Source organism: Rattus norvegicus, chromosome 4, assembly GCF_021556685.1.
Source record: "Rattus norvegicus strain SHRSP/BbbUtx chromosome 4, alternate assembly SHRSP_T2T, whole genome shotgun sequence".
Taxonomy (NCBI): domain Eukaryota; kingdom Metazoa; phylum Chordata; class Mammalia; order Rodentia; family Muridae; genus Rattus; species Rattus norvegicus.
Genome location: NC_141537.1, coordinates 69,147,270 through 69,174,833, shown reverse-complemented (window position 1 = coordinate 69,174,833; position 27,564 = coordinate 69,147,270). Strand labels below are relative to the sequence as shown.

Below are 27,564 nucleotides of genomic sequence, written 5' to 3'. Positions count from 1 at the left end.
AGCATATATTTTCCCTTTTTTTTCATATTTTTATTGGTTATTTTATTTATTTGCATATCAAGTATTATCCACCTTCTTAGTTTCCCCGTCACAAATCCCTTCTCCCCTTCTCCCACCCCTTGCCTCTTTGAGAGTGCTCCCCCACTGGCCCACCCACTCTTGCCTCAACGCCCTAGCATTCCCCTACACTGGGGCATCAAGCCTCCACAGGACCAAGGGGCTACCCTCCCCCCAGAGGATGCCAGATAAGGCCATCCTCTGCTACATATCCAGCTGGAGCCATGGGTCCCTCCATGTGTACTCTGTGGTTGATGGTTTAGTCCCTGGGAGCTTTGGGGGTCTGGTTGGTTGATATTGTTCTTCTTTCTATGAAATTGCAGACACCTTCAGCTTCTACAGTTCTTGCCCTTACTTCCCTATTGGGGTCCCCATGCTCAGTTCGATGTTTGCTGTATCTGCATCTGTATTGGTCAGGCTCTGGCAGAGCCTCTCAGGAGACAGCTGTATCAGGCTCCTGTCAGCAAGCACTTCTTGGCATCAGCAATAGTGTCTAGGTTTGGTGTCAGTAGATGGGATGGATCCCTAGGTGGGGCAGTCTCTGGATGGCTTTTCCTTCAGTCTCTGCTCAATCTTTGTCCCTGTATTTCCTTTTGACAGAAGGAATTCTGAATTATTATTTTTTAGGTGGATGGGTGGCCCCAGGGGCCATGCCTATCTACTAGATGTGGTCTTTATAGGTTCTCTCTCCCCTTTTTGGGTATTTCTCCTAATCCTCTCTGTTGGGTCCTGGGAACCTTTGGGGTCCATGGCATCTGGGACTTTGTAGTGGCTACCCCCAGATCCCCCTCTCCTACTGCTACATGCCTCCTTTCAAATTCCTGACCCTCTGTACTTGTCCCCCATCTCCTCCAGTATCTGAACCAGCCCCCCTTTTTCCCTCCCCTCCTTTCCCAGATTCCTTTCTCACTCTACCTCCAGAGATTATTTTCTTCCCCCTTCTGAGTAGGACTGTAGCATCCACACTTGGTGTGATCTTCCTTCTTCTTGGGTTTCATATGGTCTGTGAGTTGTATCGTGAGTATTCTGAGCTCAATTTTTGGCTAATATCTGCTTATCAGTGAGTATATTGAGTATATATATATATATGTATATATATCATGAGTGTTCTTTTGTGATTGGGTTACCTCACTCAGGATGATATTTTCTAGTTCCATACATTTGCCTGTGAATTTCATGAAGTCATTGTTTTTAATATCTGAGTAGTACTCCATAGTGTAAATGTACCACCTTTTTTTATCCATTCCTCTGTCGAGGGACATGTGGGTTGTTTAGCATATTATTTTCAAATAGTAGTATAGGAATATCACTGTTAGTTGCTTTGTGTGAGATTCAAGGATGTGTGTACCCATAGTCTGTGTTAAAAAGAAGAAAAGTAGTTTATTACTAGATAGTTAAATATAATTTATTTACAGTTTAATAATGATACAGATTTAAAATAATTAGCAAAAAAAAACAAGAATAAATATTTCATGTTTTGCAATTTGAAATTTTGGAGTAACAATTTCCTTTCAGGGGACGTGGCAGTGAAAATGCTGAATGTGACAGCACCCACACCTCAGCAGTTACAGGCCTTCAAAAACGAAGTCGGAGTACTCAGGTGAGTGTGTGCATCACCGCGTTCAGTGGCTTTACTCAAAGAAACATAATGTGCCTACTTGGAGTTTATGTTTACATTGTCTCCCTGATACTCAGTATAATTTGGTCCTGCATCTAGAAGACAAGACTGAATTAATGGAAATAAAAAATAATGCCTGATTGTGTATAATAGTTACTTTTAGGAAAATAGTACTCTAAAAATTCTAAATATATCAAAGCACATTTAAAAGTATATTTAGTCCTGGACCCTAGGACCCGAGGAACATTAGAAAATGAGAGTAAATCCATAAGAAAACTTATACAGGGAAGGTTCTATAGTTATAATTTTATGTGAGGGGAGTATTCAACAAAACCGATATTTTAATCCAGAGAAGGCTATTGTATTCACAAGGGTGCATGGCTCCTCTGATACTGTGAAGGACAGAACAGAACAGGGAAGCTAGTTGTGGCGGTGAGAGGAAAATGATTTTACTTCCACTTAGAAAACGTCCTCATAAGTTTGGAACAACTTTAACAAATGAAAGTGACCTCTGCTTCTTCACTCGATAAATTTCTATATTTCTGAACAGAGTTGGAGGTTAGACTCAATAATTATAGGTCAGCCTTGCTTCGTTTTTGGTACGTTGTCCTGAGAGCATTGTATTGATTTAGCTCTCCTTAGAGAACTGTTACACATTGTCACATTTCTTTTTGCCAGGAAAACTCGACATGTGAACATCCTCCTTTTCATGGGCTATTCTACAAAGCCACAGCTGGCTATTGTTACACAGTGGTGTGAAGGCTCCAGCTTATATCACCATCTCCACATCATTGAGACCAAATTTGAGATGATCAAACTTATAGATATTGCACGGCAGACTGCACAGGGCATGGAGTAAGTTCAATGCTGTTAAATCTTCACAGCGCTCTTGAAATCCACTTACGGATACGTTAAAGGTCCTAATAATACATCTATGGGCTGCTTACTAGGTTTCTGTGCAAAGGTACTAACTACTAGAGAGCACTCACATACTAAAAACACTGTTTCTCTAGCTCAGCCTTTGAAGTATACAAGAAGTGAGGTGTTTGATGAGAAGTTTATAATTGCAAATGATGATTAGCACTCAGTGGTTTATGTGAACAGTGGAAGTACAGAAAATTAGGAACCAGAAAAGCCACACTCCTACTAAAACAGAGCCATTAATAGTTATTTGTTAATCATTTTTAAAGTGTGACTATTTTTTGTTGCTTTTAAATCATTTTCTTTTACATGCCTACATTTTCTACCGTAAGGCCAGTTGATAAAGTTTTAAATGAATATCTATATTTTAATTCTTGTTGAGGACTTTAAGTTGAAACAGGTATATCTACTGAAGTTTACTTTGTAACCCAAAAGATACATTTTTTTCATGATTTATACAGGTTAAAATGAACCAGATCTAGGTGTAGGGCACACCTTTAATCCCAGCACTCAGGAGACAGAAGCAGGCAGATCTCTGAGTTCCATGATAGCCAGGACTCCTTTAAGAGACCTTGTCTCACAAAACAACAACAAAAAAACTGGCTTAAGAAAAATTTTGCATAAAACTCTTTAAGTTGAATTGCACAGTTAAAAAGTAACATTTAGGACTGCAGATGTTAGTAGTAAATCACTTCCCACCATTCACAAACCCATGTCAGTCCCCAGCACAAAACAAACAGGAAGGAGCAGATTTGAAAGTACTTTAAAGCTGAAACCAGGCTTGGTGATGCATGCCTTTAATCCCAGTATTTAAGAGGCAGAGGCAGAAAGGATCTCTGTGGATTTTAGAACTAAATAGATTCTGCTTCAAAAACTGATAAGCGAGCGAAAAAGTACTTGGCTGAAAAACAATAAAATATTAATTTGAAAGTTCTACGAATAGTTCAAAAGAATGTGTTAATTCTTCTGTGTGACTGGATTATTGTGTCATTTAATCTTTAAATGTTATAAAGTAGATACTTTAATTTCCCTTTTACCAGTAAGGAAACAGGCTCTTAGTGAAAGAACATGTTAGGTCATAGTTAGCAAAGTTATCCTAAAACCTCTTATGCTACCTTTGCATTATCCAATTGGAACAAATGGGTAAAAGTGAGTACATGTCCTAACAACCCTTGCCTCAAGGACAGTAAGTAAATAAACTTACCACCTTTCTTCATTCAAAACTAAGCAATAACTCGCAAGCCTTTGTTCAACCAAAATGCCTTATCACTTTAGTGACAGTTCTATTGTGAAGAGACATCATGATCAAGACAACTCTTATCAAAGAAATCGTTTACTTGGGGGCTTGCCTACAGCTCTAGAGGCTTAGTCCCTCACCATTATGGCAGGGCGCATGGCAGCAGGCTCAGCACTGCATCAGTATTGAGAACACACCCTGATCTATAGGCGGAAAAACAGCCTGGGCCTCCCATGGGCTTTTGAAATCTCAAAGTTCAGGCCCATTGATATGCTTCTGAAAAGGGCACACCCATTTTGACAAGGCTACACCTACTAATTCTTCTGTTCCTTTTAAATAGTGCCACTCTCTGGTGACTAAGCATTCAAGTTTATGAACCTATGGGGATGTTCTTATTCAAACACCATAGACAGACAGACAGACAGACACACACACACACACACACACACACACACACACACACACACAATCAAAGTATTATTGTAGTAATATCCTTATCTACTAACAAAACAATCTTAGCCTTTCAGCAAAGCTAGAATTTTAATGTACTCAAATCTAAAAGAGTATATTAAAATCTCGAGAAGAAAAGTCTCTGGCAGAAACTGTCAACAAAAAGAAGCACAGCTTATTCATGTTTTCCCACTCGTCTCTAGCACTTGTAGAATAGGCTGAGAATTCTCTCCCTCAACAGCTCTGTATCTGCCCTGTTTCTTTGGAATATTCGTACCACAAATACTTTTATTTAAGATTGTGTCTCTGATCACTGTATATAATCACCAACTCCCCAGCTCACTTTATCACTTTCTATATGCTTATTCAAACAGACTTTTAAAGTTCTCCATTGCCCCCACTAGTACAGATTAGGTAAGATCAGGGGCTTTGTTTTGTCCATTGAATTGTGGCTATTGCCTGGACTAGGCCCTGGGCTATGATGGATATTCAGTATCTATCAGTAAAATGAATAAAAGCAAGGAAGGCAAGCAGACAGACAGACAAGACAAGTCGTATATGCATGATTATACAAAACTATGTATTATTTACTGTCCAGAAAGAAAATTCAAATTCTGCTTGTATCAGAATTCAGAAATGTTTTAAACTTTTTAAAAAAGAGAGTGGAACTGACAGAAAATATCTTGATATGAACAGGCAATAAAAATTAGTATTTGTAATAATTTTGAGAAGAAAGGGTAGTGGAGTGACAGGATTAGTTAAAACAAGGTGTGACAGGGAAGAACCTATGAAAATGAATAACTCCAGAGTTTTCAAGAAAGAGGTGATACTTTCCCATCACACTACAGTCTGGGATTACCAGTGTACTTTTATAACCAGCTCTAAAACACTGCTTCCCTGCTGGTACAAGTGCTGGCGTCCCTCTGTCAGACTGTCCCTGGCATCCCTCTGTCAGACTGTCCCTGGCATCCCTCTGTCAGACTGTCCCTGGCATCCCTCTGTCAGACTGTCCCTGGCATCCCTCTGTCAGACTGTCCCTGGCATCCCTCTGTCAGACTGTCCCTGGCATCCCTCTGTCAGACTGTCCCTGGCATCCCTCTATCAGACTGTCCCTGGCATCCCTCTGTCAGACTGTCCAGATAGATTTTCACAGCTGAGAAAGCACTGTTAAATCTTAAGCCTTCTAAGACAGTTTACTTTTTATTGTTAATTTAAAACTAATGAAGGATAACATAATGCCTTTCCCATTTTTTTTTGTTCCTTCCAGTTGAGATGGTAATTTGCACCTGCTTTTACCAATATATTCTAATTTCTAAAGTCTTTGATAGTTGAAAATTCTATATTGAAATGATTAAGTAGGTTTGGGATTAAAGTGACAAATTTTTTTCCTCTGTCTTTCAACCCCATTAAAACTACAATAAAGTTATATAATAAAGAAGTATTTTTATAAAGACTAAAGTAATTAGGAGAGTAGGAAGAAGACAGTAGCAACATTTTGAAAGTTGGAAAGCAGGTTGAAAACCGATGATAGACTTTAGTAAAAACCCAAAAACTAAATTATTAGTTGCCAGTGGAAAAAATGAAAACCATCATGTTTACAACACAACTTTCAAGAGTCTTTGCAGACATTAGCTTCAGAAATTGACAGTTCCTGTGATGAGGGGAGCTGTTCTGTTCGTCTCTCCTACCAAGTGCCTCTGAGCAACTGGAAGACTGAACTTCTCTGGAAGGTGGGAAATGAGTATCTGGCTTGGGAATTCCACTGTCCAGCATTCGGACATCTTACCAAAACAGTGCGGTAGGCAACTTTACTTACCAAATACTGTCCAGCTCTGCTGCCCATCTCCCAGCCTTTTGGGGTGATCCCTAGGACAAATATTGTGCCACTGAGACACACCCTAACCCAGTGCTTTCTGATTCTCAAAGGCAGCCAAACCTGACTTTTCCTACACGGCAGTCTTAGGAGTCTTCTCTAGAGAATCTTAACCAGGCCAGGAGGAAGAGAGTGCAGGGACTCCGGTCTGTGTCACTGTATAGTTCACAGACAATAAGCTGGACAATTTTCTAGTTCCCCACTTAGTCTGAGTAAGACACAATTTCTCTGATTCATCTAACATTAGAGAAGTATGAAAGAAATGAAAGGTCAAAACACACCAAGGTGGGGTGCACTGGGAGAAACAGATCCAATGAAAGAAGAGATTACCACTCTCACCAAGAGCAGATGTATTAGTTTCCATGGCAAGATTAAAAATAAAAAGACTGCTCAGTGTGTTAGCACACGCTTTAGTCCCAACACTCAGGAGGCAGAGACAGGTGGATCCCTGGAGTTTGAGGCCAGCCTGATCTACAGAAGATGTTCTAAGACTGCCAGTATATACAGAGAAACACTGTCTCAAACAAATAAAAGGACTTTTTCATTAAAAAAAAGTCATGGTGGCCCATGCCTCTGACCCCAATGCTTGGGAGACAGTGAGGAAGATCATCTAGTCTACACAACATGTTCCAGGCCAGCCAAAGCAATGTTCTACCTAAAAGTCCATTGGATATCAAGACGTTTAAATGTTGATACTTGTAGCATATTAGAAATAGTGTCCTTTTCAATTATTTTAACCTTTAAATGTTGATTTATTTATTTATTTATTTATTTATTTATTTATTTATTTATTTATTTATTTTGGTTCTTTTTTTCGGAGCTGGGGACCAAACCCAGGGCCTTGCGCTTCCTAGGTAAGCACTCTACCACTGAGCTAAATCCCCAACCCCTAAATGTTGATTTTAAAATTCACAGAGAATCATATAGTCATTAAGAATTCATTTGAGTTGTTTTCTGCAAAAGAAGTTTAAAACTATTATGCAAAATTTTGTTTTGCTGGTTGTGGTGGCACATACACTCTGTAACCCCGATCACTTGGGAGCTGGAGACAGGAAGCTCAGAGTTCAAACCAGCTTGGAATATATGGTAACTTGCCTCAAAACAACAGCATGCTATTTGGTTTAATATTAATTAAACCTGCCTCTGCCCCACTAGTGCTGGGATTAAAGGCATGCAATACAATACTCCTGACCCATATTTGCATCTATAAAAGTGTTGTATATATAAAAATGGAAACAGGAATTAGAAGATAACTCACCAAGTTTACTACAAGAAAGATAGAGAACTAGTATAAACTTTGAAAACTGTGAAAGCTAACATGTAAAAGTCTTAATAGCATGTTAGGCTAGAAATATGAGTGATTCGTACACTATCTTTTGGGATGATTTGTCTTAATTTCAAAGTAAACCTACTACAGAGTAATAGACAATCATTTGAAAAAAATGTAAACACGAATACATCCCAGTAACTTCCCATCCGGATAACTGTATTTGATGGCTTACCGTGTGTTTGTGTCCTTCATAATTGTGTATGTTAATACCGTGCGTGCATAATGGTTTTGTTACGATTTTGTCACTATAGAATCAGGATTTGCCTCCCTTTTTACTCTTTGCACACCATTACTAGTTAATCAATCTTATATTCTGACCACGCTCTGCTGCATACGATTTACTCAGTGGCTCCTTTTATTTTAAGAGCCAAATACTCTTGTGTTTCAATATGGTATTTCTGTATCAGCATTTACATTCCTGCTGTATGTGTGCACTCACACTGTGTCATTGTTCTTTGTATTTCATATGTGCACCCTCACTTACTCTTCAGTGACCGGTAAACTCGGTGGATGGAGAAAGGTCATGTAATGTGCCCCAGCACAGTCCTTTGAGCCTTGAACTATGTCACTTCTCCAAATAGTGCAACTCTTTCACCAACCTTGGCCCTTGATGCAGCTCTTCTTGTAGTTCACACTTCATTTACTCGTCCTCTCTCCTAGACACTGCTATATCTTTTTTGAGACCCCCCCCCAACCCCCTTCTCTAAGAATACCATCTAGTGATCTTGCTTACCATTTTATTAAGAAAATGTTTAAGGAAAGGGGATAACATTTGAAATATAAATTTTAAAAAATATCCAATAAGAAAACCCACAAGAGGGAGAGAGAGAAGGGGGGAGAATGTGTTGAACAGGAGTGGTGGCGTGCACCATCTTGGGCCACAGAAAGAGACCTTGCCTTTTAAAAAGAAAGAGTTCCTTAGACTTCCATGCTGCTAGAGCCATGATTAAATTCTCAGGTCTAAGTGTATTGATCTGTCAGAAACATAGGGTGCAGGTAGATAGCCCAGTTCCTCATGGAGAATGTTCTTTGTCCTCTGCTTAATCAGATTCTTGATCTCTTGTTAGTCAAACTCTGGTCTAAATAGCACCTAGCTGGGAACCCTTAGAAATACTGAATTTTAGACACTGCTCAGATCTTCTGAAGTTAATTTATACTTTAACATGATCTACAGATAATTCACAAGTGTATAAAGGTTGAAGAAATGTACATCAAAGCATATTCTTCTGATTGTCCTATTAGTAGCTGTTCCTCAGCTGGTTGTCATCCCTCTAGGACCTCAGTCAGTTTCATGGTGTGGGGAAAATTCCCTTTAAAATCAGTTCTGTATCAACCTCCAGCTACCTCATTTTATTTGTACTTACAGCTTCTATCAAACTGTCTGCTTAACATGTCCACTTGATTGTCTAGTGGGAGCTCATGTTTACTAGATCTAAAACTCGGCTGTTGATCTTTCTCCAGCCTGTTTTCAGCAGTGCTCTGCGTTCAGCTGCTTATCTCAGAATTATACAGTGATCCTCCATCACCAACCTACTCTCTATTCCCCTACCCCAATGCTTGCTGCTGCTCAGATCATCTGTGCTTTCCCTCCAGTCTACTCTATGTCGACTTGCTGTTCTGTGTATATGGGAGTCATACGTCTGCCATAAGGCTCTGATCTTTTTTCATTGTCCTTGATATAGTCTCATCCCTTAACAATATACCCCATCTTACCCCCTCGAAGTCTTTACTCAAAATATCCTGTGAAAGCCTAAAGTTAACAGCCCTGCAGAATCTTCTACCCAGGTCCTGTGCATACCTGGCACAGTCAACAGTATGCAATACACTTATGTCTTACTGATTTATATTTTGGTTTCCATCTTCTTCACTAAAGTGTTAAGTATCTTGCTTTGTCTCCAAGACTAAAACTAAAACAGCTTTTGATTAGCACATAGTGGTTTTTCATTAAACATATAAAGTAGTTTTTAAGAATACATTCAAGGGGGCTGGAGAGATGGCTCAGCGGTTAAGAGCACCCGACTGCTCTTCCAGAGGTCATGAGTTCAATTCCCAGCAACCACATGGTGGCTCACAACCATCTGTAAAGAGATCTGGTGTATCTGAAGACAGCTACAGTGTACTTATATATAATAAATAAATAAATCTTAAAAAAAAAAGTTAATGTGACGGTACTTTAAAAAAGAAAAAAAAAAAAAAGAATACATTCAAGGGCTGGAGAGATGGCTCAGTGGTTAAGAGCACTGACTGCTCTTACAAAGGTCCTGAGTTCAGTTCCCAGCAACCACATGATGGTTCACAACCATCCGTAATGAGCTCTGGTGCCCTCTTCTGACATGCAGCTGTATATGCAGAATACTGTGTACATAATAAATAGATCTTTTTAAAAAAAAAGAATGCATTCAAAATAAACATCATCTCCATGTTACAGATCAGTAGTCGAAAGTTAGATTGTAAAATGTTGCTAAGGTGAGTAACACAGATGGAGTTTAAACCCCTTCCTCTTCCCTGTGTCTCTGCTCATTTCACTTATGCTCTTTAGTTTGCCTCTCTGCTAAAAGAATTATTGTCCCTTCACCTGCCTCACCAAGAAACACACCGGATTATGCAGCCAGATTATATAAAAAATAATCTGAGAAGGTCAAAGTATTTCACATGTATAAAAGGTAGTGATAGTTCTCCATTTTCTTATAAAAATGTATCATTTTTGCTTTTACATTTGAGTCTTTGGTCCACTTCAGATGACTTGTGTCTAAGGTAGCAATTGGGGCTCTTTTCTTTCTCCCTATGTGGCTATCCAGTTGTTGTGGCAGCATTTGTTAAAAAAGACCATCTTTTCCTCTATTTTACCTTTTTTTTTTTTTAATAGTAAGTAGTATGTCTCTGGTTGTGTTTCAGTTTGTGGGTGTTTAATATGGATTAAAAAAATGAAAGAATAGTACACTTTTTGATTTCCCACCAATATTACAAAATTCTATATTTATATACATATCCATTAATTTTGTTGAGGCCATTTTTCTATTTATTAGAAGTGAGTAAAGTATTTTCTAAAGGGGCATTTACTGCCCTCTCTAATGTATGTCCAAAGTAGGAAATGGAGGAGATAGAAAATTATCATATTGGTGTATTAGAAGACCCAATATCACTAAGTTCTTAATTCTTCCCAAGTTGCTCTCCAGCTGCAGCATAATGCCAGTCACAGTATGAGCTACTAATCTGGCCACTTATGTGGAAGCAAGTGGCTAAATATTTACGGTCCCTGACACTTGAAGCCAGGTGGTGATACATGCCTATAATCACAGTCCCTCAGAGATAAAGTCAGGATGGTCAGGAGTTCCAGGCCAGACTGAGCTATCAGACTCCCTGTCTCAGGAAGGAATTCTAAAAGGTGGAGAAAAGAAAACAAAAAAAGGAGGAAGAAGAAAATAGACAGTTTTGAAGGAAAAATAACAAAGTTGGCATTTAGTTGGAGATTTCCAATTTTAGTATAAGACCATAGTAATCAATATAGTATGCTATTTGTATAACTGTACACAAATCATTGGGCAAGAAGAGATATAGCTTAGATACAACTCTTCTTCATTTTTCTTCATTTGATTTTCTTTAAGTAAGGTACTAATGTAATCATGAAGACAGTTCTTCAACAAATGTTGCTGTAACAGCTTGATAGAAAAACTAAGCCATTAACTGTTAGATGGCACAAAACAAACATTTGAAGTGGATTAAAAACAAAAATCTATTATTTTAAGTAACAAAGGAGAAAATCCTCATAGTATAAAGATAGGCATTGATTTCTTAGAGCACAAAGGGTAAAGGAAAGAAAGAAAAGAAATGGGGCTTGAAGTACATCAAAATCCAACATTAGTTTTCCTCCAAAGACACTTGTTAAGAAAATAAAAATATATCTGGGGAAATATACTACCTCGCCTGTGTGAGACCTGGGTTCAGACCCCTGGATCACAGGTAAGGATAGCTGAACAAAAGAAAATGAAAGGACAAGTCACAGTCTTAGAGAAATTGTTTGAAAACATATCTGATAGAAAGTCTCCAAGGTATATAAAGAATTGTTAAAGCCAATAGTAACTGGAGAGATGATTCAGCAGTTAAGAGCACCAGATGCTCTTCCAGAGGACCAAAGTTTAATTCCAAATACCCACAACCATCTTAACTCTAGTCCAGTGTATCTGAAACCCTTTTCTGGACTCCCCAGACACCAAGCATACATGCAGACGAAACACCTAAACACAAATAACAATAATAATAACAACAACAACACACCACTCAATGAGCCCCAGAAACTAGTCGTGGTGGCACTTGTAATCCCTGCCCTTCAGAGGCCAAGGAAAGAGGATCCAGAGTTCACTGTAATGCAGCATTGTAGTGAGACCTCGTCTACGCATGGAAGAAGTGTGCGTACAAAACACTTTCTTAAAGGTGTTATATGCATGGCCAGGAACTGCATGCAAAATTTTCACAGCTACACATCAGGCGATATGGTACAGGGGAACTATGATGGGAGCTAGCAACACATCCCCATTTTTCTAAACCTGCAATACATAAGTCTCTGCAAGGATAAAGAGCAGCCAAAACTCTTTTATCTTATTGGTAAGATTTAGGCAAACAGTAATAATGTATTCTAATGTTAAACTTAGCGTGTTAGCAGATCTAAACCTGCCTAAATACCCAAAAGGAATAACAACCTGAAGCAACAACAAAGGCTTATACATAATTACTAAAACTCAAGACGACCCATATTCCAACCACCAAAGGATATTCATACCACACATGCAGCCATCATGTGGAGTTCATGATCCTTAGGCTGGGCAAAAATAAGTGTCTCTTTAAATTCTAGTAAAGAAAAAACTAATCCATACTGAAAGAAAACATTTTCAGTAGTTACCTAAGTCTAAAGGAATATTGTAATTGCAAAAATGAAGAAACTCCTTTTTAAATTTTTAGCACATGTATTTCTTACTGATAGATGTGTATACTCCATGGCTGTGTAGCAGTCAGAGAACTATGGCAGATCGCTCTCTCTCTTCACCATGCTGGTCCTGCAGGAATGGATGCAAGCTGTCAAGCTCAGCTGCATGCTCCTGTATCCACCGAGCCCTCTTGCCTGCCTGTGAAAGGCCTTTTGAGGGCATTCTTTTTTTTTTATTTGGCTGGTCGCCTCACACTTACAGTTGGTGAATTATGTTTTACCTATCAGTAACTGCTCTAGAATCTCAATTCTAAATCCACATTCTAAATGTGTGAGGATTATGCTTGTATGTATTTCTGTGTACCATGTTGGTGCCTCATGCCTGCAGAGGCAAGAAGGGAGCATCAGAACTCCCTGAAACTGGAGAAAGATGATTGTGAGCCCAGAGTGCTGAGAATTGAACCCAGGTTCTCTAGAAGTTCAGCCAGTGCCCTTAACTGCTGAGCCATCTCTCCAGCCCCCTCAATACGTTTCTTAAAAGTAAAGCAACTATTTTGTAAATCAAACTAAAAATGGAATTTAGGCCACTATAAAGCACAACTGAAAAAGAGAAGCCAAAGTGAAGGCCAAGGGGTTAAAAGCACTGGCTGCTCTTCCAGGGAACTTGAGTTTGATTCCCAGCACCCATAGAGAGCCTCATAAGCATGTGTGGCTCCAGTTGAGAGGATCCAATACCCTCTTCTGGCCTTTGGCACTGCACACATGTATTGCACTTAAACATATACATATAGACAAAGCACCTACACACATAAAATAATAAAAATAAAGCATATAAAGGCTCATCATATTTAAGGAATGAAGTCAGAAATCTTCTAGCTTGCTATCTTCAAGTACACAGTCGTTCATCCATTTTTGACACAATTAAATCCAGCTGCTTGTCTTTCATTTCTTTAAGAATTTCATGAAAGATATCACTCAGTTACTTTGAAGAGATTAATACTGTGGTACATCACCTAGCTGACAGACCGGTCATATCAGTGAGTCCATTTGGGCAAGTCCCCAGTGGCTCATGTGAGTTCCTTAGTACTTTCTTGTACTTCCCAGTTATTTCCAACACTTACTTCAGACCTGGCTGACTAAGGCACCTTCACTTAAAAGCCTGCTTTCCCCTCTTTGTGCACAATTTCACAAATGTTCCTCAGACTTCAAGCAGGAAACTTGCTGAAAAGAAATTGATAGCCTGTGTTATCAGCACTAAGAATATTGAAGCAGGAGAATCACCACAGGTTTGAGACCAACCTGAACTACACAGTAAGCTCCTGACCAGCCTGGGCAACTAGAATGAGACCCATCAAAAGAATAAAAACAAAAAAGGAGGTAACACAAGAAGCCATTAGTCTTCTGATCTTTAAAGTTTTACTTTTACCACCTAGCATGGTAGTGCACATCCGAAATCCCAGCACTCAGGATTAAGGCAGAATTGTCTTAAATTCAAGGTCAGTTTAGGAAGTTCATTTGTATGTCTCAAAGTACAAATAAATCAAAACTGTAGTGAATTTGTTTTTGTTTGAGGTAGGGTTTGTGGGGTTTCTGTTGTGGCTGGTGCTGCTGTTTGTTCTGAAGCTCTATACCACAAGCTGGGTGGCTTTGAAGGTGCATCTCGTCTTCCTCAGCCTTTCAAGTGCTGCTCATACAGACGTGGGCCGCCATAACCACTGAAAACGAAATCCAACAGCTTAGAGTCTTATAGCGTGTCTCAATCTTATAGCATGTCTCAAAACAGATTCTGTCTAGCTGCAAAGACGAGAATGTACAAATAGAGGATCAAGAAAGACTTTCATAGAAGTAATTCAAGCAAAATTATTGTAGAGCTGTAATTAAATACAGTCCTATAGGACCCCTAGAATGAGCATGACTCTTGATTATAAATGCCATGCCTACCACAAGGGAGGTGACGAGAACTCAGCCCAGTTTCTGCCGATCAGATCAGGTCTGAAGCACCTTAATTTCGGGCAGCATCTTATACTTGTCCAAGAATGTTGGAAAGGTAAATCTTGTGTAAGATTTTGAAAGACATAGAATAAAGACAATTTTTATCAAGTGTTTTCGAAGCTGTATGAGTAGCTTCAGTTAACATACTTTCTCCAAGGAAGGAGACTGGCAAGAGAATCTTGTCAGGAGTGTGGCACTTATTTGATACCATGTTTGTTCTTCCCTAGTGCTGCAAGCAAACACACACACACACACACAATTGTAGAAAGCAGTGGTCACCACAATGGCTCGGTAGGTAAAAGCACTTGTCCTCAAGTCTGCCAACTGAGTTCAATGCTCAGTACCAACATGGTAGAAAAAAAGAACTGACTCCCAAAAGCTGACCTTTGATCTCTACTCATACAGTGGCAGATGCACATACACATGCACTAAATTAAATAAATGTTTTTAGAAGGTAGGGAGGAAATCCATTGTAATTATCCTAAATAATGGTCACACTCTCTGTCATGTCAGAGTTTATTTAGTGTTGTTTCCTTCCTTACTCCCAGCCAACTCTGCACTTACTTGGCACCTTCCATTACAGTCACTCTGAGCTTAGTAAATTAGGTTGTAGCATTAATTTGTGTAGAACTGTTAAGTGCAGTAATTACTTTGAAATAATATATGATACAGATTTTGAGTGTGATAGTGTGGAATAACTCACCTTACTCTTCTAGCTAAGCAGACACAGTTCCTTTTCCTTCCAGCCTTCCATTAGACAGACTTTTTGCAACTTTGGGTACAGAAAGAAAATACTAAATAAAAATTAGGAAAGTGAGCTGGAGGGATGGCTCAGTGGTTAAGAGCACTGACTGCTCCTCCAGACGTCCTGAGTTAATTCCCTGCAACCACATGGTGGCTCACAACCATCTGTAATGAGATCTGATGCCCTCTTCTGGTGTGTCTGAAGACAGCGGCAGTGTACTCACATACATTTAAAAAAAAAAAAAATTAGAAGGCAGTTTATACTGTAAAGAACTACACAATCAACCTGAAGGCAGCTGCTGTGACTTTGGGCTCTGCATGGTTTGTCCTAGCTTTTACTAACAAGTTTGTCACTAGTTAGCAGTTAGATGTATCTTGATCAGCATCCACCAACTTCCTCACCCTAACTTTCTCTCTTCAACTCTCCAGTTAAATCTTACCTACTTCATTCGTGCTGTGTTTCTTTCGACCGATTTTTGCTTTGTTGCTCCCTCTGAGGTCCCAAGTTCAGTTCCCAAAACCCACATTGGGCAGCTCCTAACTCTCTTAACTGTAGTTCAAGGGAATCAGTTCCCTATGGCAACCTCTTTAAGCCTTCACAGGCATCTGCACATGTGTAGCTGGTAGGAACACATATTTACACATAATAAGAAATAAAATAAATCTTTAAAAGGTTTAAAGCAGAGGAGACCTTTAAGTGATCTCTGGTTTCCTTTTGCTGTTAAAGATGCAGTGGAAGCACAGAGCTCAGAGTCATGACAAGATCATTTAGATTGTAATCGATGTTATAAAGGAAAGATCATGAAGTGAGAATAATGGATGAAAGGGGTTACTTTGGATAAAGCAATTTAAAATAAAATTTTTGTTCAAAAGACATAGTTGCAGATCTCGATGTCTGCCTGGAAGAATGAGGACGGCTTATAAAGATAAGGAGGTGGGAACAGTGTGAACTATTTATAAATCCCTATTTTTAATAGTGCTCATGACATGATTTTGATTTTATATCCTGATTTTAAGATGGAATTCAATGTGGTCACTCTTACATTTCCAGTCCTTTCTATCTGTTTTCTAAGACAAATCCCATGCACCTATTGTAGTTCATTTGGCAACCATGTATTGAATATTTCACACCTGCTAGGCCCTGTTCCACACATTGGAAATAAACAGAAATGAGGTCTAAAACTGAAGTAGTTTTGAAGGATAATTTAAGATACCTACAGAGAGGTGACTTAGTGTTGACAGTAATAGTGTGGCAGGTCTGCTGGTACACACCTTTAGTCCCAGCACTCAGGAGACAGAGGCAGGCCAGCCTGGTCTATGCAGTGAGTTCTAGGACATCCAAAATTATCTAGTGAGACCATATCTCAAAAAAGACATCATCATCATCATCATAGTAATAGTAATATGACAGTATGAGAAAATTTCTTCCTCTCTAGTACTAAGAAGTTTTAAGAATATATCATGCCTTCCTTAAAATGAATTGTCTTTACCAAACTTTCATAGTCTAAGGGAGTTTACATTCTAAATGGAAAGCACATGGAAAACAAAGCAAACAAGGATCGAACTGTTGCATTAATTACTAAATAATTGAGCAGTAATTGGGTTCCTTATGAGAAAAGAAGAATGGTTGTTCATTTAGAGTATGAATGCATGGAAAGTAGAATGGAGGCTGATTTAGGGAAAGGTACAGCAGGGGAACATTGAAAGAGGTAGGGTTAAGTACCAAGGTGTATTTCAAGATTAGAATAAACAGACCTGACTGAGTGAAAGATTTGCATTTGTAACTAGTAAAAGGTAAAGCAGAGTTCTTCTATACAACAGGATTTGGGCTGTATATAATAGCAATGTTTCTATAATCCTAAAATTACATCAATTATTCTTAAAGAGGTTATCACAATATATCAGTTTCAGTTGTTCATTATTCTGAGTATGTCTGTACACCACTAAGTATGTTCTTTAGATTTTGAGGCTGGAGTCCTACTCAGTGTCTCAGGTTAAAATGATGTTTTGTTTTTCAGTTACTTACACGCCAAGTCAATCATCCACAGAGACCTCAAGAGTAATAGTATCCTTCCTGAAATTGGTCTGCGGAGTCTGAAACCACCCTGACTTTTTCCTCTACATTTTGTCTTCATGTTATGTAAAACTAGTTTCGTGCTAAGTTTCATATTCTATAAGGAAAATGAACCCAATTTGCATGAGAGTATAATAGAGCGGATCCAGCCTGATCGGGTTTCTGCAGGACTGGGCACTGTAGGAAAGTCTATCAAAAGTCAGTCATAGTAGGACTTTTTGTCTTGCTTGCTTATATTTTATGTGCCTTATAAACTGGATATTTTGTAGCAACTGCTTTACTTCATCTAATCTGACTGGGTAGTAGATGAGATTCAAAATTATTTAACAGTAACATGAGAAAAACGATTTTTCTTCTTTCTCTCCGTCCCCATGGCTCCTTTCTGATATCATGGTTTTCTAATAAAGAACCTGGCAGCTTCCCCAGCAGAGTTAAAGCATATCTGGGCCAAGTCAAATTAGAAAGTTCCCAGATCTCCCAGAGGCTTAGGAAGGTGTCTTAACCTTATGCTCACATATTTCAGGCCTGAGACATCTTAAAAGTAGGTCATATAGGGTTGGGGATTTAGCTCAGTGATAGAGCACTTGCCTAGCAAGCGCAAGGCCCTGGGTTCGATCCCCAGCTCCGAAAAAAAGAAAAAAAAAAAAAAAGTAGGTCATATAAGCTAAATAGAATGAATTCTTGTTTAAAACATGTTTGTTGACTTTCAGGAATCATATGAATCACTATATTTTAAAAAGAAAATATTACTATAGAGTTATAGAAAGTAGCTCTCTTACCTGAAATCTTCAAAATTCTTTCTCTAGTATGAAAATGAGATCTGTGTTTTCCTTTACTTACTACACCTCAGATATATTTCTTCATGAAGACCTCACGGTAAAAATAGGTGACTTTGGTTTAGCCACAGTGAAGTCCCGATGGAGTGGGTCCCATCAGTTTGAACAGTTGTCTGGATCTATTTTGTGGATGGTAAGAATTGAGGATGTCTCTCAGTTGATTGCATTCTTCAATCTAAATGAGTGACTGCTTACTAGAAAGTCACTGTTGGGCTTGACAGTATCTTTACAGTTCCCACTAGTCACAGAATAGGCTTGGAAGGCAGGCATACTGGCACATGCTTTTAATCCCAGCAGTTAGAAGGCAAAAACAGGTAGTTGTCTGTTAGTCTGAAGCCAGCCGGTCTACATAGTTCCAGAACAGCCAAAGCTATAAAGTGAGACCTTGTCTTTGAACAAGAAACAAAGAATAAATATTGTTCTTACTTTTTGTGTAAATGGTCTTTTTTCTTGTCTTTAAAAAAGTTATAATAATACCAGTTTTGGTATATTTAAACAAAATACATAAATTGTTTAAATGTTACTTAAAATTGTTTAAAATACTTTGTTTGCTGGGTTTGGTGGTGCACACCTTTAGTCCCAACACTCAGAGGGTAGAGGCAGAAAGAGGCAGGTGTATCTCTGTGATCAGAACCAGCCAGAGTTGAGTGAGACCTTGTCTCAAAACAAAAACAAAAACAAAACTTTTATGTTCAAATGACCTGTGAATTCTGCTGACTTTTTTTTTTTTAAGGTTTGCCATTGCCATTTAAGGCACATCTTAAGAGACCTATCCAGAGAGAGAGAGAGAGAGAGAGAAAGAGAGAGAGAGAGAGAGAGAGAGAGAGAGAGAGAGAGAGAGAGAGAGAGTGAATATCAAAGGCAGACACAGAGTCAGAGACAGGGCTGTCCGTAACATAAAGGCTCTTTGACACTTTTATTTGAGCTAAAATTGGAAATAAACCTTCTTCACACTAGAAAGAACTTCATAATTATGGGCCAATTGGAAGAGGAAAGACAAAAGAAAAAGAGGATATTTTTAGACATCCTGTGCCCTCTGTGCAGGTCTGTCTTCTCTAAAAGATAAGAACACAATTACTGCAGCAGGCTATTGAAGAGTTATTTCTAGGAATCCTGCTGTGAACCCACAGTGATTCCATGTGACCTCTCAGGGAGTCCATAGATCTTTCCTTTGTGAAACCAGTTTTCTTCCTGTCCATCAGTCGGAATGACATAGTGCAGCTGGCCAAATATAAAAACAACTACAAGACTCTAAGCCCGTTGCTGTTAAGTCAGAGAGCACAGAGAGTTGTAGCTCTGTTGTCACTGAGCTTTACTTTTATTAAGAGTAGGTATTCTCTGCTAATATGTGTTTAATATTTAAATTGAATTAGTAAGTAATTTAATAGTCAGTTGAGTTTTAATATCTTAAATATTCACAGAGTAGTCCATGTAGATGAACACTCTGTATGATCTCCAATTATATCTGAATAAAAACAATTCTGAGTTCAAAGAACTTTGAAATATCAACTGTGAGCTGAATACGGGTGTACTAAACATCTTTGTGCAGTTTTAATCTTTAAATTAATCTTCCCTAACACTGTTGGGTCACCCTACTAGAAAAAGAAAATTTAGAAGGGCTTTCAAACCCACATTTGCCTAAACGTCCAGAATAATATGTAGCAGTCTCCGAGAAGCAGACTCTCCAAATAGTAGCCTTAGACTGAGGACGATCTCTGGGATCACAAGTGGCAAAGTGAGAGAGAAGAAGCTGCCCTTCAGAGGTGGGCAAGAGAACTGTCCTCTGGCCTTTAACCTCAATGTTTCCTAGCCTTCCTTGAGCCTCTTCATCTGAAACGTTAGGTCAGACCGGAGGATGACAAGACCCTATGTTACAGTTAGCTACGTGTCTGTTTAAAATCCTTTGGTCATATATTTAACTGTTTTAACTATTAGAAGAGACTAATAATCTGGCTTTCAAGAACCTTTTAGGCACATAATTCTAAGAAAGTTCACAGTGTATCCCAGGGAGATGGGGGGAGGGACTTTTTGGTTCTGAAATTTACAGAAGCAAAAATTTAAGACAGATGGTTCACATGCTTCACCAGTCCATTTAACAGTGGTGCAACGGTTGCTCTGGGTCCAGTCTCTGGGTTTGCTCTTTTTTAAAGGCCTTAGTTCATATAGTTGTTAGAGGATTAGGCAAGATGTTTTATAGTTCCTTCTGATTACTTTTCTGTTGATGCCCTGGATCAATGAGTTAATCTTATGTTCAATCATGCTGAAGTTTCTTAAGAGAACAAGAATAGCCAGATGATAATGCACTTCATTGTTGATCAAATCTTTCAGGTTGATAACTGCCTTCAGAAAAGAAATATGGGGAGCTATAGAAACTGTTCAGTTGTTAAGAGCTCTGGCTGATGTTTTTAAAGACTTGCATTTAATTCCCAGAACCCAATGGCAATTCCAAAATATCTATAAACTCCAGTTCCAAGGGATCTGAAGTCTTCTTCTGGCCTCCATAGTATACAGACATATATAAAAACAAAACACCCATACACATAAAAATTGAAATAAATAGCCTGGTTGTGGTAGCACAGGCCTTTAATCCCAGAAGCAGAGGTAGAGGTAGGTGGCCTCTGTGAGTTCCAAGACAGCCAGAGCTATATAGTGAGACCCTGTCAAGTTTTTGAGGGTGAGGACTATTCATAAGTTGAAAAAATAATTTGGTCATAAACCAGTTTATGTGGTCCTCTAAATTATTTACAATAGTCTTTTGTACTTTCATTTATATCTTAGAAGAGAAATAAATTTATGTGAAATTTTTAATAAACAAACAAATTGGGCTGGAGAGATGGCTCAGGGTTAACCCCTGACTCTTCTTCCAGAGGTCCTGAATTCAATTCCCAGCAACCACATGTTGGCTCACAACCATCGGTAATGGGATCTGATGCCCTATTGTGGTGTGACTGAAGACAGCTACAGTGTATTCATAAAATAAATTTTTAAAAATCTAAAAAAAAGAAAAAAGAAAGTGCCTTAAAAAATTAATTAATTAACAAATTAAAGTTCTGTCAGACATTTCATTTAAGTAGATGGCATGCACTTTTTGTCTAGCCATCTATCAGCAGTAAAAGCAAACTAAATTTTAAAAGGCAGTTCTTCAGCTGAACTAAAATATATCCCCTGATCCAAAAAAATAACTTGTCCATCTTATCACAGTTGTATGTGATTTGTTTTATCCCATGTCACTAAAAATAGCACCCGTCAACAAAATCCATAACAAAAACAAGTGGAGAAAGCATCTTCCTCCGCTGTTGTCCTTTAATCTCTTCAGGTTTCCCACAGATCTTCCATCAGTGTTTCTTAACTTTGGGCAAGCAGCAGACCCAAGTATAGAATTCTGCATAGCAGTGTATGGGTCTCACTTGTAGATTCAGATGTTCTGTATCAGACTGGAGTGTAGTCAGCACTGAGTAGGTTTCACAGGCAATTCTGACTTGCAGCTAGAGTTGAGTCCTTTTATTCCTCAGGAAAGATACTTCCTTGACAAGAACAAGAACGCTGTCTTCCTGCTCAGTTTGCCAAGTTTCACTAACACCCTTTGCCACTTCCTCAGTTCCTCTCTGACAGAACAGTGTAAGGAATGCAAAGCGAAGGGAGAAACTCTAGTTCTTTAGCAGTCATTCATTGTATTCCATAGAAATAAGAAACCCAGTTGTACAGTAGACTGACTAAATTGTGTGAAAATTTGGTAGATATGATTTTTGTTTGCCCTAGAAGCAACAACTAAAAATTTAACGAGTCAACCTATTATATCTTACTTTTGTTAAAAAAGCATTTTCATGCTATACACTTATGGTGTAACTTGAAACGATATCAGCCTCTAAATTTTACCATTATTTTCCAACATTCCCTGAGTTGAGGAAAATCATATATACCAGTGACAAAATTTAATTCCTGTACCTACTCCCAAGTTTTTTCTAAGTGCAAGTCTAGTATTTCTTGGCCAATCAAGACTAGGAAGTGGAAACTCATTCTGATAGGATAGCCTTGAGAAATGGCCACATGGCAATGTTGATGTTTATTCAGAAAGAGGGTTGCTGATAAAATTATAAAATCTTAATAATGTACCATGAAATTTCAGCTCAAACAAACTCTTGCAGAATTTATAAAACAGGGATTTTCCCCTTTATCTTATTTGGATTTATTTCCTTGACCATTAGAAGAATTACATAGTAAATGATTTCTTAAATAAGGTGTTACTTTGTGAATTGTTGTTTTTATTTCAGTCTTTATTCAATTAAAGTTAAAGGTAAACTAGAAATTTTTTTCTTATATTTTAACAGGCACCCGAAGTAATCAGAATGCAAGATAAAAACCCATATAGCTTTCAGTCAGACGTGTATGCATTTGGGATTGTTCTGTATGAACTGATGACTGGTCAGCTACCTTATTCAAACATCAACAACAGGGATCAGGTAAATATCTGTCATCTAGCAGTTATTTTAGTGTTTCTCCTAAGGCTCTGGCTCTCTATAGGAAGTATGGAAATGGAGGTAAATATAAGTGATAGCGCTCCCAATCTCTGATCAGCTTTAGAAAATGTTTGTGTGCTTTTTGTTGGTATTGAGGCTTTTGCTTGAAGTGTTGGTCAGAAATGCTACAATGAATGACATCCCCAATCTTGTGACTAGAAACTACAAGTATAACAATGGAGTGTAGCCTGTCTCTTGACTAAAGCAGAACTAAAGGAGTAAACTCTGGCACCTGCTGTGCTGGTGCACACACACACGCACACATGCACACACACACCTTTACAACAAAACTAGAGAAGAAATGATGACATGGCTGTTCCATAATGTTGTGACTTGTCTGTAATGAAAATTCCACCAGAGGGGTGCGTCTTCCCTTCTCCCTTTCCTAGGTCCTTACTCTGTTCTTCTTCCTGAAGATACCAGGCACACCTCACAAAACATTGCTCATCTGTGTTTTCACACCAAATTCCCTAGGCTTTTCCTTCTGTATTTGCTTCCTTTCTCCCACTCTTTCTTCGCCTTTCAACAGAATAGTACTCTAATCTAGGCAGGGCTTTAGATCTTGATCTTCTTGCCTTCATGTCTAGAGTACTGGGAATTGTAGTTTGTACCATCAGTTCCAATTTACCAGTGCCAAAAAGTGAATGAATTGTCTTTACAATTCATTAAAGTGATGCCTCAACATTTTTTAAAAACTGTGTGGGTGGGGGCTGGAGAGATGACTCAGTGGTTAAGAGCACTGACTGCTCTTCCAGAGGTCCTGAGTTCAATTCCCAGCAACCATATGGTGGCTCACAACCATCTGTAATGGGATCTAATGCCCTCTTCTGGTGTGCAGATGTACATACAGACAAAGCACTCATACATGTAAAATAAATAAATCTTTTTTTTTTTAAAGTGTGTGGGTGTATAAGTAAAGAGGAGGGTAATAGCAATTAAACATCATTAAGACAGTTACCATGTAAGCAGTGTTTAGTGTATTTATGTTGTGGTAGCACTGTAATCACCTAAAAGACTGCTTTGAAATGGCGATCCTAAGAGCTGAAAAGATGGTGTACATTTGAGTATACTGCTCTTGAAGAGACCTGAGTTCTGTTCCCGGAACCCACACCATAGGTCACTCACAACCCACTCCAGGGGATCTAACACCTTCTGGCCTTCATGGGCAACTGCACACACATACTCATCTCCATACAGATGTAAATTCACACATTTAATTTAAAATAAAAACAATTTTTTTTTTACAACTTAAGCCATCTTTAATGAAAGCCATGTATGCAGCATCTCTACTCCTGCATCTTCTCAATCCTTTCTTCCTTGTATTTGCCCTTCTCCTTTCCTACTTCTCGGGACTCGGCTTTCCTCTCCAGGACCTTCTCGCAGTTCTTGTTCAGCTTTAGCCTGGTGATAACAGCCTGGCTGGGGTGGATGCCCACATGGACAGTTGTGCTTCGCTCACTGGACTCATTCAGTGTAGATGATGTATTTCTTCCTCCACACTTGGGTCACTTGCCAATCTGCTGGCCTCTGTAGTGTCCTCAAACAACCTGGACTTCATCCTTTTGGATGGGCATAGGCCAAACATTATACTTCTGTCTCAGTTCTTTGGAAAAAGAGGAAGACATGATCTTCCTCCGAATGTGAGAAGGTGCATTGAGATGCCATTTGCAGTTCTTGCTTCAGTCAGAATCATAAAGGGATTGAACTTCATTTTGGTGGCTGCGATCCAGCAATGGCCACAAAAGGCTAAAATAAATTTTAAATGGAGATTCTAGAGCAGACTGACTCCATAGGATAGAGTCCAAGTACCTACACTTTTTTATGCTTCAGGAATAGTTCTGAAGCATAGCAAATGTCTTAGGGTTTCTATTGTTGCAACAAAACACCAAGACCAAAAAGCAGATTGGGGAGGAAAGGGTTTTTTCAGCTTATACTTCCACATTGATACTCATCGCCAAAGGAAGCCAGGACAGGAACTCAAATAAGGCAGGAACCTGGAGGAAGGATCTGATGCAGCGCCTCTGCAATACTGCTTTCTGGATTGTGTCCCATGGCCTGCTCAGCCTGCTTTCTTATAGAACACAGGACTGTCAGCCAAGGGATGGTGCCACCCACGGTGGGCTGGGCCCGCTCACATTGATCACTAATTGAGAAAATGCCTTACAGCTGGATCTCATGGAGGCATTTTCTCAACTGAGATTTCTTTCTCTCTAATGACTCTAGCTTGTGTCAAGTTGACATACAAACCCAGCCAGGACACCAAAGATGAGAATTATCATTCCAAATTGTAAAAGCAAGCAAATAAAGTGATAGGCTTTATGTATCACTATGTTCCTTCATTGAGGGATTTTTAAATCTTATTTTGTAATTGTGTGTTTGTAAAGCATGTATGTGCATATCAAAGACAACTTTGTGGCCTCAGTTCTCCCTTCCGCCTTTATGTAGATTCTAGATATTGAACTCACGTTGCCAGGCTTGTGTGCCAAGAGCTTTATTAACTGAGCTGTCTCTGGCCCTGTATGTTAGCTTTGGTCAATAGATAAAACTCTCAGTCTTTTTGTTGATAATCTGACTTTTAAACTTCAGCTGTGATATGGTATGAAAGAAGTGTGTTCTAAGCCTGTACTTTATGTGATGATTTGGTAAGGACTTACAGTTTCAGCGATTTCAGTCCGCTGTTCATGGCTGCATTGATTCTGCGCCCACAGTAAAGCAGAAGGTTATGATTAAAGAGAACATTAAGAAGGAAGCTCTTGCGGGGCTGGGGATCTAGCTCACGGTAGAGCGCTTGCCTAGCAAGCACGAGGCCCTGGGTTCAGTCCCAGCTCCAGAAAAAAAAAAAAGAAGGAAGCTCTTCGCCTCAGCAGACAAGAATACTGAGTCTCTGTATGACCTTCAACCCACAAGGATTTTGATTGAGACAGACAGACAGAGAATAGGTAGATAGAGGATCATTTTGTTTTCCCTTTTATTTATTTGTTGTTGTGATTGAGTGATGCATAAAGATCGGAGGGAAATGTTCAGGCGTCCCCTCTCCTTCCATGTGAGTCCCTAAAGTCAAATGCAGGTCGTCAGGTTCGGGGACAGATGCCTTTGCCCAGTGAGCTATCTTGCCAGTCTACGGTTTAAGGCCTTGTAGTAAGATCATGATTCACTATGAATTAGCTTGTGTTTAGGGCGAGAAATCTGAAGCATCCTAGAGTACTGAATTTGGCTACTTACTGGCATTTGAGGTGCTTTGTCTCCATGAGAGTATAATAAATGAAAGTAACAGAAAGGCTTGTTTTCTCTGAGCGAAGTGAGTGACCAGCAGAAGGATGAAGCCTCCATCATTTAATCTTTCCTGGTAGTATAGTTGAAGTTCCTAGAATTTTCCAGTCTAAAGCCAAGTTATGTGTTTAGTGAAGGCAGGAGGGAGGGAGGGAGGGAAAAATTTAAATTCTTCCACTCAATTCTACTTGATTGTCCTGTGTACCCTAAGTTCTTCAAACTGTTCCTTCAGAGGAACTGTGCTGTCAGATTAGACTTCTGGGAATCCATGAATTTTCTTCTTTTATATGGAAAGTTAGAACAGCTACTTTTTTTACTGTGTAGTGTTGATACCATCCGTCTGTACTCTCCCTTCCATGGTTTGGAGGGTGTGTTTTGCATGTAAACTCAAAGCAAGACTCTGGTAGGATAATATTGATACAATGGCAGGCCTTGGACTCAATATCTGTATCAACAGGCCATCTTACTGCAAGGTTTGTTTTTTATGAAAACAGGAGTTTGGATTAAAGAACTTCTAGTTGTAAAAGTCACAGGGCTTAGGACGATGACAAGACTATCTCTTTACAGCAGACCATGTCTCTCAGTTACTTGAATTCATTTCTATGACATACTAAAAATTGTAATTTGTCATTAAAAAGTGTTTTAATGGTCAGCTGAAAATTCAGTTAACTGTTGAAAGTGAGGAATTGGAAACCAAGAAATTTTGAAAGGAATTTGTGGTAGTTCATTAGAGCCTACTTAGACACTCATTTTTGGGAATGTCTTCTTGATGTCCCATAATCTTTGTAACCTAAAATGATATGTACTAGAGTCCATATTGGTAAAGTGTAAAGGCCTTTTTTAAAATAGTGGTTAGGTGCAACAGGGAGAACTCTTGACATATACACCTAAGTGGTTCTCTGGCAAATTAGTTTTAAGATTCAAGTCAAAAGAAAAAGTACATAAATGCTAGACAGCCCTGTTTTCCAAGGACCGCTTGTCTCATTAGAGGATGTGGATGAGACATATTCAAAAATTTTAATAATCAGATAAAGAGTAGATATGGTCATTACAGCTGTTGGTGGAGAGAACAACATTATCATTTTTAAAAGATGCGGAACTCTAGAAAAAGGATGATATGATAAACAAGGGGAGTTTAGTTAGGCCTTGCTCTCTCCATACTCCGGATTAGCTGGACAGAGCACAGGGAGTCATTGCAGGCAGAGCAGGGTTTGTATCTGCATGGTCTCCCAGTTCTTTGTTGTCACTTTCTTAGCCATATTATTTTTGGACAAGTCCCTTGGTTTTTGGTTTTTGAGCACTGAATACCTAATCTGAAACAGGGGATCAATCCCTACACCTCAGAGAATTACTTCTAATACCAAAATAGATAATATATATAGTCCAAAAGCCCAAGGTTTTCAGCCCTGCAGACTTTTTATTTTTTTTTTAAATCTCCCATGCCTTTTCTAGGAATATAAGCTATCTGAACTGCTGTCCTGTGTGATGGCAGGCCAGTCTCTTCCTCTAGATGAAGGCCTCAGCAGTAGTTACATGTCCTCAGTTATTACTTATCTCCTACTGCTCCAGCATATTTCTGGGTTCTCTTTAACTTGAATCGCAGAGACAACATTGAAGTAAAGCTTTACTACCGGTTCATCAATGAAATTTAGTCATCAAACAGGAAATAACTTTCAGATATGACCATTTCTAAAATCCGTCAGCCCTGTCTACAATGGAGTTCA

The 27,564-nt window shown here is 38.9% G+C and overlaps 1 protein-coding gene and 1 pseudogene across 19 annotated transcripts in view; one reads left to right on the top strand and one right to left on the bottom strand.

Annotated features, from left to right (window-relative positions):
• Braf (B-Raf proto-oncogene, serine/threonine kinase) overlaps positions 1-27,564 on the top strand; it is a 135,394-nt gene that overhangs the window by 90,926 nt on the left and 16,904 nt on the right. For all 19 annotated transcript variants that reach the window (XM_087655566.1, XM_087655564.1, XM_087655561.1 and 16 more), the window contains 5 exon segments: positions 1,573-1,657; positions 2,354-2,530; positions 17,162-17,208; positions 18,068-18,186; positions 22,382-22,513. In XM_087655566.1, the coding sequence (XP_087511692.1) occupies positions 1,573-1,657; positions 2,354-2,530; positions 17,162-17,208; positions 18,068-18,186; positions 22,382-22,513 (560 nt within the window).
• On the bottom strand, positions 23,804-24,370 carry LOC147994817 (large ribosomal subunit protein uL24 pseudogene; annotated as a pseudogene).